At 38.8% G+C, this 16,250-nt stretch overlaps 1 protein-coding gene across 1 annotated transcript; it reads left to right on the top strand.

Annotated features, from left to right (window-relative positions):
- Window positions 1-9,781: 9,781 nt before the first annotated feature.
- LOC142367532 (ATPase inhibitor, mitochondrial-like) lies at window positions 9,782-11,669 on the top strand. Its single transcript, XM_075449530.1, has 3 exons — window positions 9,782-9,948; window positions 11,177-11,289; window positions 11,388-11,669. Exons 1-3 carry the CDS (start codon window positions 9,877-9,879, stop codon window positions 11,527-11,529), a joined length of 327 nt encoding a protein of 108 aa, XP_075305645.1. The 5' UTR covers window positions 9,782-9,876; the 3' UTR covers window positions 11,530-11,669.
- The last annotated feature ends 4,581 nt before the right edge of the window (window positions 11,670-16,250 follow it).

Genomic DNA, 16,250 nt, shown 5'->3' with positions numbered 1-16,250 from the left:
GAATGAGACGAGTATTAGCAAGATCTCATTGGTGCCACATTAAGAGGTGACATTTTATCTGAGATACTGGTTCGACAGTATAATCATAGGAGCCATTTCACAATTGAACAGTTGGTATATGGATTAACCAGTTAATTAGCATCCCTGCAACCTGTCAACATATTGTGGATCAAGGCATATCACCAAACTTACTTAATGTCTGCACACTGTTTTGACATTATTCAATGTCATGTCATTTATATGGAGATGTGAAGCCTTTGTGTATTACAAAGTGTGGAGCTTCCCATCACAAAATCTTCTTAATAAACCCAAATTAGTCTGTTATACTGTTTTAATCTAGATATCTAAAATGTTTTGTGAATTTCTCAGAAAAATATCATTTGAACATTTCACTTCTATGATTATTAAGATAAAACTATCTGAAGATGTAGATGTCAAATGATCAAAATCTGCAATGATATGCGTTTGCAATTTAAAATGTGTTGACTTATGATTATAATGACCGATATTATGGGTTTAATCATATTTTCAATATTAGTATCTAAAACATTCAAAATAAGCACAGATCTTAACTTAGGTTTAACAACGCATGTATGAATTGAATTGAAGTTCAATAGAAGAAATCTGTGTTTGTCAAAAAAAAGAAAAAGGAAGCTGTGCTGTGTTTCAGTCGTTACTGGAGAACAAAAGTACAGCTCTGGGGTTCAGCTAAATTAATTGTTTTCAGCTGTGGCACAGCATGTCCTTCAGCTGTCTTCAGAGTGTAACAGATCTGAAAAGCAGAACTCTGAGATGCAAACCACTGGCTTGTTTGTTTCTGATTGCAAAATACCCTCTTGAATGTGTTTTTATATTCAAAGTAATCCCGTGGCACTCAGGGAATGAGTACAGAGAACAGGCATAGTTAGAGGGGATGCAGAGGCTTAGAAATGGTCGTTAGCAGACTTGAAATGGGAAATACACAAACACACCCTAGCTCAATCTCTCTGGCACACACACCTTCCCTTTCCTTGCACTTTTCTACCTGATTAGGGTTCATAAAGCCCAGTCATGGAATAAAAAAGGACCCCCCTCTTATGTGGCTCCTTTACTTATGAAAGGCAAGAAGACAGGTGTGGTGGTCGATTACAGCTGTGCTTGTGCGTCATGGTTAAATGCCAACACTCTCTTGAGTGTGGTTTCCTGGGGTACATTACTACATTCACATGGTATGCTATCCCCAGGGCTGACCAGACTGGTGAAGGCTAATGACTATCTTTAACAGGCCTGCAAGTGCAAGTGACATTTTGAACCATAGACTCACCGAGTCAGATTCTATATTAAGGCCAGACGAGTCGAAAAAAGAGAAAATCATTACAGCAAGAAAGAAAACATGTTGCACCCACAAGGTTTTTATAATTGAAGTTCACATGAAATGGATAACTGAGCCTCTGTTGATTGATCTGTCACCATATGTCACTCTCCTGCATATTTTCACGTTTCCTTCAGAAACCATAGACCCCTCACAGGGTGAATGTAGTGGTTAAGGTGGAGCTGTGATACTGATGGCCGATAGGCACTGGCTCCAAAACATCTCTAACTCCAGTTTTCCACGATAGATTTCCACACACTGATTTGTGTACACGTGGTCAGTTTGAAAATACTAAATAAATTAACATGTGGCCTCAAGGATACATATTTTTGTCCAATCAGGGTTCAAGTATCTGCTTCCAGCAACACCTTGTTGTCTACATATGGTTACTTCCAGCTCCAAGAGAAAAAGAAAGCCAAGTGTCAAACTCGAGTCTTCAAAACAGCATTTCACAAACAGATAGGTGATGTCACTGTAGCAACATGCAAGCATTTCTATATTTCTATGTGCTTCATCCTGTTAAAGGTCTTGAGGGGTTGAAGCTGCAGTTTTGGAAAAACTTCCAAAAGGCAGAGTACACCCTTAACACTTCATCAAAAGGCTAAAAGTGACAGACATGCACACTCACATGTCAATTAAAATGACCAATTAACCACACATGAATGCCAAACATGGATGAAAAAAGTGGAGATACCCCACAGGCACATGAGGACATTTCTCCTATTCCTTTAAAGGGATTTTCTTTTTCTTCTTTTAGTGAGGTTTTGTGAAGAATTTATGAATAGTCAGAGTCTAACCAACAGTGGGTAGAGATCACAGTGCTCTTAATTTGTAGATTTAAAGGAAATTCTGACAGTGGTGCCGAGCTAACAGCAACTCACGAAGGGGCCACAGAAGAGCACATTTGGTTCAAGCAAACACTATGATGTGATTTTTTGACCACATCACTTTTGCAACAGACAGTTATTCATTTTGTCAATATTATCTCAACCAAAGAACATCTACATTAGTCTGAGTTCCTGCGTCCACAGTGGCTGGTCAACATATCCCACTGCTGATTAGCTGAGTCCTTCTGGAGTTGTTTCAGGTTTGTTGGATAGCACAATGATGGGTTCTACTTTTGCGCGTATTTAAAAGATGGTAAATATTTGTGCTTTCTAGTTTTTTTTTGTTCATTTTTACTTTCTCGTAGTGGCGGCCACCATGGACATTGTTTTGGTTGATAAAACAGTGATAAAGAGAGCAACTGTCTGATGTCAAAGTGAAGTGGGTTTAAAATCACTGGGTATAGCTCAAGTTGATTCGGATTCAATCAAACTTTACAAAAAATGCTATGAAATCTTTTCAGTTTGCCATTTTTGAAATGGTGAAAATTCCCCCTCTCTGAGTAACTGTTAACATAGTTCCTCTGTCAGAATCGCTCTTATTGCTCTCGAATACAGATAAGATAACGACTTCTCATAAATACCTAAAATAAATCTACCACAAAAAAGGAAAAAATCCCTTCAACTTGGGATAGCCACCCCCTTGAATTCCCAGTTTGCTATAATTGGTACGTTCCAATGACCTCAGGAAGTACAGCCCATAATTTCTCATCAATACATTTCCCATTTCAATAGATACAACATTGGTACTCCACCCAAGTGGAGAATAAGTCATCAACATTTTTTATTGTTTTTCACTTTAAAATACCAAGAACAAAGCATACCATATTGCTCTGTTGTTGTCATAGATATTTTTCATGATAGACATTTAGACCTAAAACTTGCTGGTAAGATGTAGAACACTTATAAAAGCAGAACTAATTTGCTAATAATTAGCTTGCTGCTGTTCTAAGTCAAAATGTCTGTCATGAAAAGGTCTATTGAGCTGTGTTGAATAAAACATCAAATTCAAAGAATTTCACTTCAGATTTGATTGAATTATTATGGTAAAATAATTACAAAAAATATAAATAATATTTTTTGATAGCAGTCATTTTAAAATATTATTATTGTTGAGAAAAAAAAATTAAAAACAACTTCCAGTGAGTTAAGAAATTTTTATACAGATTATGTTTCCGAGTGGTTTTAATGATCCTGAGCTGTTGGTTTAGAAATAAACAGGTCAGCTAACAGCTACTGAATTAATTTCTGTGAATATTTTTCTTCTCCCCAACGATATGAACTGAACCTGATAGTTTTTAATCTAGCTAACTGCCTGATATTAGATTATGAAATATTGCAGGTAGGGATGAACACCAGATTGTGTTAGACTAGGCATAAGTTGTGGACAATGAAACATATTAGTTTTGCACTAAAAACAGTAGAATGATTACAAGCTATTTATCATTATTCCATGAAATTGTGAGATAGTACAAACCTTCACAATCTGATGCAAGTGCTAAAGAATACTCCAATAGTACGACTCTAGGCTGTGTCACAGTCTCGCTGTTTCACGAAATAACGTGATAATCTGGGTTCAGCCTTCACATCTCAGTCAGTTTCCTAAATGGGTCAGTTCCACTTTTAATTCGCCTGTGAGTTGGGCAGGTAATGTCTGCCACTGTGCCTATGCCAAAAGACGCTGTATGTTCAGGACACAAAGAATATGGACCCCTTTATCAATCCTGGTGGTCACCATAGCAACAGTGGCAGCATCCAGGCAGCTCATGAGGGCTATTAACAGTAGTGCTTCAGCTCCAGCAGACCCTGAGAAATGGATAAGCTGCATGCACATAAAGGAAACCAATATGTTGATATTCCAAGAGAGCCAGGTAGGGTCTATTCTTCACAAAATGTCATAGGTGTCATTTCACTGACTTGGAGTTCTCATGCATATTTAGGTTATTTAATCACTAAAATTGAGATCACTTGCAACCAGTCTATAAAGACAACATTTAGGCCAGATACCCCCCCTCCCAAAAAAGCATTTTGTAGTTATAGGAGTCAAGCAACATTGTGGATAAATGATGAAACTGCAGTTTAAAGGAAGTTTCATTACACTTGAAATATGCATAACATTATAGACCAGTTTTGCTCTGTAATTATAAGATTTAAAGTTGAGGTTGTTTAGTAGCTTTAAGACAGCTCCCATTTTACAATGATAGCCACATTCACTGAATTTCCATGTGAAGTATCTTTCATAACCGTGCTTCAGATGAGGCTTTTAGAAAAGGAGTGCATTTCAGTGACTCAGTGTAGGAACAGCGTAATTATCTCGACCATATCTGTTAAAATCTCAGCAGAAGGTTTTTTCCTTGCAGGTATGAGTGCATTTCTGATTAGGGATCTATTTCGTTAAATTATTGATGCCCTGGTGCAGAGATGCAGATTATTAGCTTATGCATGAACCCAAACATGTGGATTTACAAAAGCCTGCAGCAAAAAGGCTGTTAATGGAGTCATGTAAATAAAAACGTGGACTCGCGTGACAGAAATACTGATAAGACATTATGGCAGAATCTAAATAAATGCCCTTACAGGCAGAATTATGAAACCAAACTGTTCATACATGAGCATTATGCCGCATCTTTTCTATATGACCTTACTCTGTCTCTGCTCAGCCTAAGAGCTGTTGCCAGGATACTACTTCCTGTTGCAACAATTGAGCCACTGAGGTGAGCAACTCTGAAAGCATTTAGGTGACTGGCTGCTCTGCATCCCGTCGACCGGAAGTCCATACATGACCACAGACGAAGGCACACAAAAACGAAACGCTGCAAAGGGAAACAGCCCTCAAACTTTAGCTATAGTATACCCCGACAGCTGTGATTTTCCCTCAAACACAAAACGCATTCAGTCACAATTCAACGTGCAGTCATACAGTAGGTAATTCTTTGTCCAAATGTAAGCCTATTCAAATCGTATCTATGTTTTTCATTGTAAAGTATGCAGTTACGAAAAATAGTTCTCTTGTTTTGCAGCATTTGTCATCTGTTTTTTTCACTTGTGACAAATACAGCAGCTTTTGTTTCTGCTGTAGACACCAGAGGCTTCTGTCCGATCATGGCTGCAGCACTGCTACATTTAATGTTCTGTGAAACTCAGTTTCTGCTTTACTCTGACACCAAATGAGAGCAGCACTTGCTGTGGTCCATTACAGAAAAGGACTCAATTGTTAGGTTCTTCGTGCACGCGCCTCTATACTGGAACAAACTGTAGCGCTGCTTAAAGGTTGAGACACTCTCTCGGCTTTGGTCGCTAATATGTCTGCCTAATACTTGTTTTGATAGACATTGCATTATTGTTGTTGTTTAAGATATTTTGACAGCAAGATTTCCAGCATAAATAAAAGATAACTGCCTTAAAACATGATGGGTAGTTTAATTGACATTCATTGCAAGGGATAACAGATGCTCTCCATCTGAATGCGTGCATACTGCCACCATTTGTTAAACAGGTGTTACTACCTGACAAGCTGATTCTTTTCACTGGTTTGGAAAAGAGTAAGATAATGCTCAAAATCTGTCTCAACACTGTCAGATTTAACTGAAAAAAATGGCAAATAGGCCTCCTTTACTCCTGTTAAAGAAATAAAATAAAAATAATGAAAAAACACTGGACAGTATTTCCTCACTGACCCTGTTTATTATCTCTTGCGCAACCTCCGAGTTGTGCACAAGCCTTCATCTCTTTTCTCTTTATGTTTCCGCTCTCTGTACTTCCAGAACAATGATGCTGCACACAACAGAGGGCCAGCAAGCTCTTCCACATCATCACTGGCACTGCTGAACTAAATAGGTTGACAGGATGCAGCACGTCATTACAACAGTTCCACGCCAACACTCGCTTGTTGACCCTTCCCTCTGCTGAATTGTGGTGATGAAAGGGGGATCGTCAGGGATGGTGAGCTCATGCTACACTGTGCAGGGATGAGCTTTCTCAGGCGGTTGGGAGCCCTTCATCAATGGAACTCCATTATGACTCATCTGTACTGAACACCCACCTCGCCTCGCTTACTGTGCAAAGCCTCCCTTTGTACTGCTGAGAGTGTCTCATCCAGCCCTTGAGAAATGAGCACCCTCTGTCTATAACTTGTATTGCTCAAAAACCTTTGTGTAGCTGCATAAGACAAGGAAACAAATATGTCAGAAATGATACAAGCAAGTTTTCCTGCTTGTAGTCGTGTGAAAAGAATCCCTCTTACCTTTCACATATCAAGACATAATAAATCATCTGGTCTTCCCTAAGTCTTAAAATTAGATAAATGTGACCTCAGATTAACAAGAACACATTACATATTACACTCTGTCATGATAACTTTAACAAAACAAAGCCAAATTGCAGAAGAATTATGTGAAAACCAAGCACATCCTTACTGCTTGCTTAGCTGATCATCAGCAAGTGTGAACACCTCTATTAAAGCTCAAGTTTGGCATTTTGTTGCTCCGGAGCATTCAGGTGTTAACATATTGTCAAGTTCACCCCAAGGTCAGACTGAGCAATGCTCAGAGAAACTGCAAAAATGCAGGAGCCACGTCTTGAACACTACAGCAATCAGTTAGCATGTTAAAATTTATGACAGTACAATTAGAAAAAGACTGGTATGGCTTGTTTGGAAGAGTCCCGGGAGAAAGCTTTTTCTCTCTAAAAAGAACATGGCAGCACAGCTTAGGTTTGCAAAGTTGTATCTGAACAAACCTCAAGGATTCTGGAACAATGTCTTTTGGACAGATGAGACCAAAGAGGGAATGTTTGGTCATAATGCACAGCAGCACTGTTGGAGAAAACGAAACACAGCATATCAGCACAAACACCTCATACCAACTGTCAAACGCTGATGGAGGGCTGATGATTAGGGCTTGTTCTGCAGCCACAGGACCTGGACACCTTGCGGTCATCAAGTCCACCATGAACTCCTCTGTTTACCAAAGTAGAGTCAAAGAAATGTGAAGAATATCTGTTCAAAAGCTAAATCTTAGCTGAAGCTGGGTCATACAACAGAACATTTATCCCAAACACAAAAGCAAATCTGCAACAAAACTACTGAAATAGTAAAGAATCAATGTGTTGCAATGTTCCAGTCAAAGTTCAGACCTCAACCTGATTGAAATACTGTGGTGGGACCTTAAGAGAGCCGTGCATAAATGAATGCTTTCAAGAGAGCGCCAAAATTCCTCTTTCAATAATCACAATAATGTTTCATGAAATACTACATGGAAAAGGCTTGATTGTATTAGTTTTTCATTTCTAAATGATTAGCTAAAAATGTCCTTGCTGTTTATTGATGCTTATTCTAGGGAAATGCAACCTAAAGATTACTATCATCAAGTAAACAACTGGTCAGACTTCTATACCATCTAGCATTTAGAACTAAGATTTTTACACTAGGTGCGTTTATATGGACACGTTTCGTTTAAAGAGATTACATGTAATCGGTTTATTAGAATTCGACCGAACTGTATACATGAGCCACAAATAAAGAGATTAAATTTCTTCCGAGTTTACATGTTACAGCAATTTAATCCGATAGGACGATGTTTTAACAAATGTTGCAGTATGTCTGAGCTGTTTCTTTGCTTTGTGTTACATGAAAAAATGAGGTGCTCTGTTTTTTTTTTTCTTTAAAAAAAAAAACTGCATAGAAGGCCAAGGGGCAGGACAGCCCCAGTCCGCGCACGTAAGCACACACGCACCACTGACAGGCATACCTGTCCATCTCATTCATTGCTGTGAAAATGCCGTCTCTTATGCCAATCGGCCAGAGGTTTATTTGGACGTGTTCAATGCCGTTTTACTAAAATGTCAAGCAAAGCGTGGATTATTGTTTTAAATAGGTTGTTTTGACAAAAAGTCTGGGGTTGCTTTAGGGTTGCTGAGTAATTTCTTGGGGTTGCTATAGCAACTGCAAGCAACCCTGTAGCGCCGCCTCTGTGCTACACACATAGAAAAAAGATATTTGGCTACTTACTAGTAACATTTATCTCCTCCTCAAATCCGACATCGACACCATGGCTGACGTCCGAAAGGGGTCTGCCTCCCAGTATGTCGTCCATTTCCGTCTGGTACGCGAAATTGGCCGGGCTTGATCCACTTTTACCATTTTGCCTTTTGGCATTGCAGTAGGCGGCCTTCAGGGCTTCCATCTTGACTTAATTTGGTCAACGGACCGGTCAAACCCTGCCTCTTTCAAGGCTGTGTGGACATCATTAAAGATTTCCGAGTTCCTCATCTTCCTCCCGTCCAGTTTTGACATTATATTTTGCTCTGACTAATTTTTGTTCTTTTTCACCGTCGCCGTCATTTTAACTTCGATATCTTCCATTATCTGCCGTTTAACTAGAACTACACAGTCTTTATTAACGTTATCTCGCGCGCCCTTACACTTGCGCAGTAACATGAAACGTGTTCTAATAAACGGTTTATCCAGGTGCGCCTGTATATATGGGGAATTTCCTCCTTCAATCGGATTATATGAACGGTCCAAACCACCTATTGTAATCGGCTTAAATATTTAAACCATTTATATTTAAGGAGATTATTTGACTGTTTACATGACGCATATTTAATCTCTTTACACGTGTAATCGGTTTAAACGTGCATTTAATCAGATTAAACGTGTCCATATAAACGCACCTAATGAATAAAGTTTTAAAAATGTGGTGAAAATTCCATTTAGCGGTTTTCTTTCTTTATTTCTGCATAACGTAACATAGGGTCTTTGTGTGAGTACAACGTAGGTCAGCTGAAAACGAGAGATAGAAAGGTAATCTAAAACAGAGCATTATGAAAATTGAATATGTGTTTTCAAAAACAGATGATTATTATTGCAGTTATTTTAAGAGTACAGAAATTTCTGTGTAATTAGAATAATTTCCACAGGAAACAGACTCAAAATTACTTATAATCATAACAAAGTGCAGCAGGTCAGGTGAACATGAAAGTAAAGATTATAAATGGGTCAGCTATTTATGAAGTAATGACATAGATCAAGTAAAAATAACAAAAAACTTCTTTATTGCATCCTAACAGCTTGTATATGAGCAACTGGAACTCTTTTTCTTGGTTGACTTTCCCACTCATCAGGTGGCGGCGCGCCTGTGCTGCAGATTTGTGGTTCTCATACTCAAGGAAATAGTTGATAGTTGCCTCAGGGAATTGCAGAGCCATAATAACAGAACAATGTGAATTTAAACAAGAAAGTAAGACAAAAGTGAAAATGAAACAGAATCAGTGATGGACTGGCGACCTGACCAGGGTGTACCCTGCGACCCGACCGACTATTTAAGTGGGTATAGAAAATGGATGGATAGATGGGTGGACCCAGAGTGGTGTAAAAATATATATTTTTACAAGGCTCTGGGTGGATCTAATACGTTTGTGTTAAAATCGGTCACTGTTCATGCCTGGGTGCAGTTCTCTTTTCCACCAGATGATGGCAGCAATGAGTCCTACGTGCAGCACGTCGTTACCACGCCCACTTGGACCGTTTTCTTCAAGTTTCCGCATTTTGTCCCACAATAGTTGGACAGAACAAGGAGACACACACACACACAAGTCTCCTATTTTCTTGCCGCTGTAGCATTAACTGACTTTAGAGTGGTCATGTCGAGACTTTTCCTGAGCTCAAACCTGAGGAGATGCATCGTCTCTCAGATCAGAATGGGATCTGATCAGGTAAACTGTGGAGAATTGTCATTTTCTGCTGTTAGCATTAGCTTACTAATATCCACCCCTTTGCATTTGTGGTCAGCCAGCAGGTCAGTTAGTTGGTAACCTCTTGTCTGCTTGGGTATTATCTTTTTGTGCGGGTCCAGTTATGATGTGACTTCCAAAAATATTAAATTAGCAGCGTATTGATAATTATTTCAAAGAAAAATAATACTGTGAATAAAGCCTATTGATCTTTTTTTTTTGCTTCAGAGGACACTAGGTGGGGGTTGGGGCCACTTATGTGAAGCCGCTCGATCAGTTGATTTATGGTTGATTTATAAGAATTCAGTGCTGTTGTTCATGATTTATCATGACTTATCATTTGTTAGTTTTTAAAAAGTAAATGTGTATGTATATATATATTTTTTTAAACAAACAAAACTTTTAAAATGACCAGCTGATATGTCAGGAAATGATCTAGAAAATAATCTGTCCTTTTGACTAAGTTTTGTATCTCGTGATTATCTGGAAACTGAGAAACCTTGTTTTTAAGATTAAAGCATAATCTTTACCATCAGAAAGTTTAATGAAGTGTTTATCACAATGACTGGCAGTATTTAAAGAGGTCTCAAAACCTAAATAAAACCTTTTTCCATGTTTTTATCAGCATGTTTGGAGTGTAAAGTTAGGAAATCACGAGTTTAATTGCTGCTCCAAGCTTTTGAGTTGGCTGTTCACAACAATTTTCCTGAAATGTGAAGCATTCTTTACAAAATATTTGGACAGCTGACCCACTTCACAGCTTGGTGTGAGCGAGGTCAAATTCTCGTTGCAGTGGGATCTTTTCTTAGATCCTAATGAATTCCTCCGACCATCTTTTTCTTTTAACCTTGTGACATTTCCCATTGAGATCAAGGAAGAAAGCTAAAATAAATACAATTAAAAGAGACTTTAATTCTTTTTTTTTATTTGGATTTATTTATTGACTATTTGAACTCCTCCCCAGGATTTTTAAGATGGGCAAGATGCCATTAACAAAGCCACTGTTTTCCATAAAAAAATATCAGTGAGTGGACTTTAACACAATAAAAATAGTCATATACACTGGAATGTCAATTTAAATACATAACGTCATAGTTTTTTTTTTTTTCTTTTAATCTTGTAATGGAATGTGTACAATAAAGGTACTGTATAGCGTTGAATTCCTAATGTGCAATTTGTATCAAAATTAAATATTTGCTCTGTACTCCAGATAGGCGAGCTGGGCAAGGGGGCAGGGAGAGGTGGAGGTGGAGGAGGCTCCGTAAGGGAGGCAGGAGGTGCTTTGGGAAAGCGAGCCGCTGCTGAGGAGGAGCGATACTTCAGGTGAGATTTGGGACATGAGGATAATAACTTGCACTTGAAAAATCAGGCTTGTGTCTTCAGTTATTCTTTCAACTCTGTATTTTGTTTTTTACCTGCAGGCAGAGGGAGCGGGAGCAGTTGGAGGCGCTGAGGAAGCATCACCAAGAGGAGATTGAGCACCACAAAAAAGAGATTGAACGCCTACAGAAGGAGATCGACCGCCACAAGGGCAAAATCAGAAAGCTTCAGCATGATGACTGAGGCGGGATGGTTGCTGTCATTTATCCTCCACAGAGTGCAGTCACATATTGAGTTTTCTGCTGGTCAAGGCAGGTCCTGGGGTCATGAGATATCACACTGATAATATGGTTGCTATTAAAACAATAAAGCAATTAATTTTCCTATGCTGTCGAACTGTCTGTTCATTCAGTGTGTTTTGTATTGAGAACGTAAAGCTTGCCCAGTAAGTACAGATGAGAAAGGTAGAACATTTGTGGGTTAAAGTCTTATCAAAGTTCAATTTCCAAGGTTGAAGTACTCCTTTTTTTTTTTTTCTTTCTTTTGCATAGCCACTGAGTTGATACCAAAGTACCTCCTGTTTTTCCTCCTCTTAATATGAAGCTTGCCAGACCAAAAAGGCACAATTCAGGGACCTTAGAAATCCTGTCCCAGGAAAAATGTGTAAAGCAAAAACTCGACGTGTGAAAAACGTTCTACTTTTTGAAAAACTGTTGTGAGATGGAGCAAATATAGCTAAAGCAACTTTTAAAATGCAGAATGTTGTTATTAATCAGTGGTTTCCAACTTATTTTTGGCCTCTGACAAAAATAGCATTGTGTAGTTGTGGGGTCAAATTTCACATATCCACTGAGCTTTATTTTGTGAGAAACCAAAGATAAATTAGAGCTCCAGCTGCTCACTGGAGTATGTCATGTTCTGCATCAGCCAGAAGGACAAAGCCGGTGGCTTTTATTCTTGTTCTTTAACTGCATTTTGTTGCACATACGTTTACTATATTTTAAGTAGGATTTACATGTTTCAGTGTTTCGTTATTGCTTGTAATTTTATTTTTTTTAAGTAAAAGATCAACCCCTCACCCGTTTCTACATAAACCCAAAAAGACCCGTGTGACGCACAAACTTGCATCTCAAACTAAATTGTAGGTGCTAAAAAAGCAGCTTGTAATAATAAACCAGGGCAAAACATTACTAAATGAGACAAAGATGTGACAAAACAACCAGAGACCAAAAAAGATCAAATATGATATTAAGTGACCGGAATCCACAGGAGTATGCTTAATCTAATGTGGTATGAAGAACTTTACATAATTTACTTAGGTGAAGTTAGTTTTAAGTTGGAAATTCGACAGACATTCGCAAGCAAGCCACTCCAACATTTCAAGTGCACCCGTATTGCAGACTTTACAGTAAACACACGGAGAGGACGACTGCAGTGTGTTCCAACTTCCTGTTTTCAAAATAAAAATAAAAAGGAAAAAAAAAATTATGAGCGACTGTGTATAAAGTTATAGAAAATTATGGACAGAACTGAATTGTAAAAATAAAAGGTGTATCTCATGTAGCAAGTGTAGTTACATGACCCCACACTGATTTGGAGTCAATTGATCACATGACCTGGAAGCTATTGAGCAAAAATGCTAATATTTACATATAAAAATTCATTACAAATATGAACAGATCTAAAATGTAAAAATAAAAGGCGTATCTCATGCAGCCAGTGTAGTTACATGATCCCAAACTGATTTGGAGTAAATTGATGACATAACCTGGAAGCTATTGAGCAAAAATGCTAATATTTACATATAAAAATTAATGAAAAAATATGAACAGATCTAAAATGTAAAAATAAAAGGCGTATCTCATGCAGCCAGTGTAGTTACATGATCCCAAGCTGATTTGGAGTCAGTTGATCACATGACCTGGAAGCTATTGAGCAAAAATGCTAATATTTACATATAAAAATTCATTAAAAATATGAACAGATCTAAAATGTAAAAATAAAAGGCGTATCTCATGCAGCCAGTGTAGTTACATAATCCCAAGCTGATTTGGAGTCAATTGATCACATTACCTGGAAGCTAGTGAGCAAAACTGCTAATATTTACATATAAAAATTAATAAAAAATATTAACAGATCTAAAATGTGAAAATAAAAGGTGTATCTGATGCAGCAAGTGTAGTTACATGACCTCACACTGATTTGGAGTCAATTGATCACATTACCTGGAAGCTATTGAGCAAAAATGGCCGTTTTCATTTGGAAACTAAAACCGGGAGCTCCGTCGACAAAGCTGTGGAGCCAGATAAATGCCACAAAAATGCAATAATTGACTGTTGTAGATGAGGAAGAAGCCTCATGTGTTTTCGTTAATGCAGTTTTTTTGTAAATACTTCCTTTTTACCAGTTCACTTTCCTACCAGCATCATGTGTTTTCATTGAGATAATTCCATTTTACCAGTTAACTTTCTTACCAGCCTCATATGTTTTCATTGATCTAAGTTTTTTGAGATAATTCCTTTTAACCAGTTCACTTTGCTAACATGGGCTGTGTTTCCCTCTTGACAAACATACAAAATTCATAGTAGTCTTTGCCTAAACCTGGGATTAAACCAGGGACTTTCAGATCTTCAGTCTGATGCTCTCCCAATTGAGCTATTTCGGCTACACAGGGCCAAAATGGCCGTTTTCATTTCTACTACAGTCAATTATTGCATTTTTGTGGCCTTTATCTGGCTCCACAGCTTTGTCGCCTAAGCTCCACCGAGCGAGCTCCCGGTTTTAGTTTCCAAATGAAAACGGCCATTTTGGCCCTGTGTAGCCGAAATAGCTCAGTTGGGAGAACGTCAGACTGAAGATTTGAAGGTCACTCGTTCAATCCAGGGTTTCAGCAAAGACTACTATGAATTGTGGATCTTTGTCAAGAGGGAAACACAGCCCATGTTAGGAAAGTGAACTGGTAAAAAGGAATTATCTCAAAAAAGCTGCATTAATGAAAACACAAAATGCTGGTAGGAAAGTGAACTGGTAAAAAGGAATTATCTCAATGAAAACACACGAGGCGGGTAGGAAAGTGAACTGGTAAAAAGGAATTATCTCAAAAAACCTGCATTAATGAAAACACACGAGGCTTCTTCCTCATCTACAACAGTCAATTATTGCATTTTTGTGGCCTTTCTCTGGCTCCACAGCTTTGTCGCCTAAGCTCCATGGAGCGAGCTCCCGGTTTTAGTTTCCAAATGAAAACGGCCATCTTGGCCCTGTGTAGCCGAAATAGCTCAGTTGGGAGAGCGTCAGACTGAAGATCTGAAAGTCCCTGGTTCAATCCCGGGTTTCGGCAAAGAATACTGTGAATTGTGGATGTTTGTCAAGAGGGAAACACAGCTCATGTTAGGAAAGTGAACTGGTAAAAAGGAATTATCTCAATGAAAACACACGAGGCTGGTAGGAAAGTGAACTGGTAAAAAGGAATTATCTCAAAAAAGCTGCATTAATGAAAACACACGAGGCTTCTTCCTCATCTACAACAGTCAATTATTGCATTTTTGTGGCCTTTATCTGGCTCCAAAGCTTTGTCGCCTAAGCTCCACCGAGCGAGCTCCCGGTTTTAGTTTCCAAATGAAAACGGCCATTTTGGCCCTGTGTAGCCGAAATAGCTCAGACTGAAGATCTGAAGGTCCCTGGTTCAATCCGGGGTTTCGGCAAAGACTACTATGAATTTTTGATGTTTGTCGAGAGGGAACAACAGCCCATTTTAGGAAAGTGAACTGGTAAAAAGGAATTATCTCAATGAAAACACACGAGGCTGGTAGGAAAGTGAACTGGTAAAAAGGAATTATCTCAAAAAAGCTGCATTAATGAAAACACACAAGGCTTCTTCCTCATCTACAATAGTCAATTATTGCATTTTTGTGGCCTTTATCTGGCTCCCCAGCTTTGTCGCCTAAGCTCCAAGGAGCGAGCTCCGGTTTCAGTTTCCAAATGAAAACGGCCATTTTGGCCCTGTGTAGCCGAAATAGCTCAGTTGGGAGAGCGTCAGACTGAAGATCTGAAGGTCCCTGGTTCAATCCCGGGTTTCAGCAAAGAGTACTATGAATTGTGGATGCTTGTCAAGAGGGAACAATAGCCCATGTTAGGAAAGTGAACTGGTAAAAAGGAATTATCTCAAAAAAGCTGCATTAATGAAAACACACAAGGCTTCTTCCTCATCTACAACAGTCAATTATTGCATTTTTGTGGCCTTTCTCTGGCTCCACAGCTTTGTCGCCTAAGCTCCATGGAGCGAGCTCCCGGTTTTAGTTTCCAAATGAAAACGGCCATCTTGGCCCTGTGTAGCCGAAATAGCTCAGACTGAAGATCTGAAGGCCCCTGGTTCAATCCGGGGTTTCGGCAAAGACTACTATGAATTTTTGATGTTTGTCGAGAGGGAACAACAGCCCATTTTAGGAAAGTGAACTGGTAAAAAGGAATTATCTCAATGAAAACACACGAGGCTGGTAGGAAAGTGAACTGGTAAAAAGGAATTATCTCAAAAAAGCTTCATTAATGAAAACACAAAAGGCTTCTTCCTCATCTACAATAGTCAATTATTGCATTTTTGTGGCCTTTATCTGGCTCCCCAGCTTTGTCGCCTAAGCTCCAAGGAGCGAGCTCCGGTTTCAGTTTCCAAATGAAAACGGCCATTTTGGCTCTATGTAGCCGAAATAGCTCAGTTGGGAGAGCGTCAGACTGAAGATCTGAAGGTCCCTGGTTCAATCCGGGGTTTCGGCAAAGACTACTATGAATTTTTGATGTTTGTCGAGAGGGAACAACAGCCCATTTTAGGAAAGTGAACTGGTAAAAAGGAATTATCTCAATGAAAACACACGAGGCTGGTAGGAAAGTGAACTGCTAAAAAGGAATTATCTCAAAAAAGCTGCATTAATGAAAACACAAAAGGCTTCTTCCTCATCTACAATAGTCAA

Source organism: Odontesthes bonariensis, chromosome 18, assembly GCF_027942865.1.
Source record: "Odontesthes bonariensis isolate fOdoBon6 chromosome 18, fOdoBon6.hap1, whole genome shotgun sequence".
Lineage (NCBI taxonomy): Eukaryota > Metazoa > Chordata > Actinopteri > Atheriniformes > Atherinopsidae > Odontesthes > Odontesthes bonariensis.
Note: the sequence above shows the minus strand (reverse complement) of the source record. Positions and strands in the feature narration are given on the sequence as shown.

What these genes read in the sequence shown, in the direction of transcription:
- LOC142367532 (XM_075449530.1), top strand. Translation starts at nt 9,877, where the DNA reads ATGTCGAGACTTTTCCTGAGCTCAAACCTGAGGAGATGCATCGTCTCT. An exon ending in TCAGAATGGGATCTGATCAG is followed by an intron (nt 9,949 to 11,176) that starts GTAAACTGTGGA and finishes TCTGTACTCCAG; the next exon opens with ATAGGCGAGCTGGGCAAGGG. An exon ending in GAGGAGGAGCGATACTTCAG is followed by an intron (nt 11,290 to 11,387) that starts GTGAGATTTGGG and finishes TTTTACCTGCAG; the next exon opens with GCAGAGGGAGCGGGAGCAGT.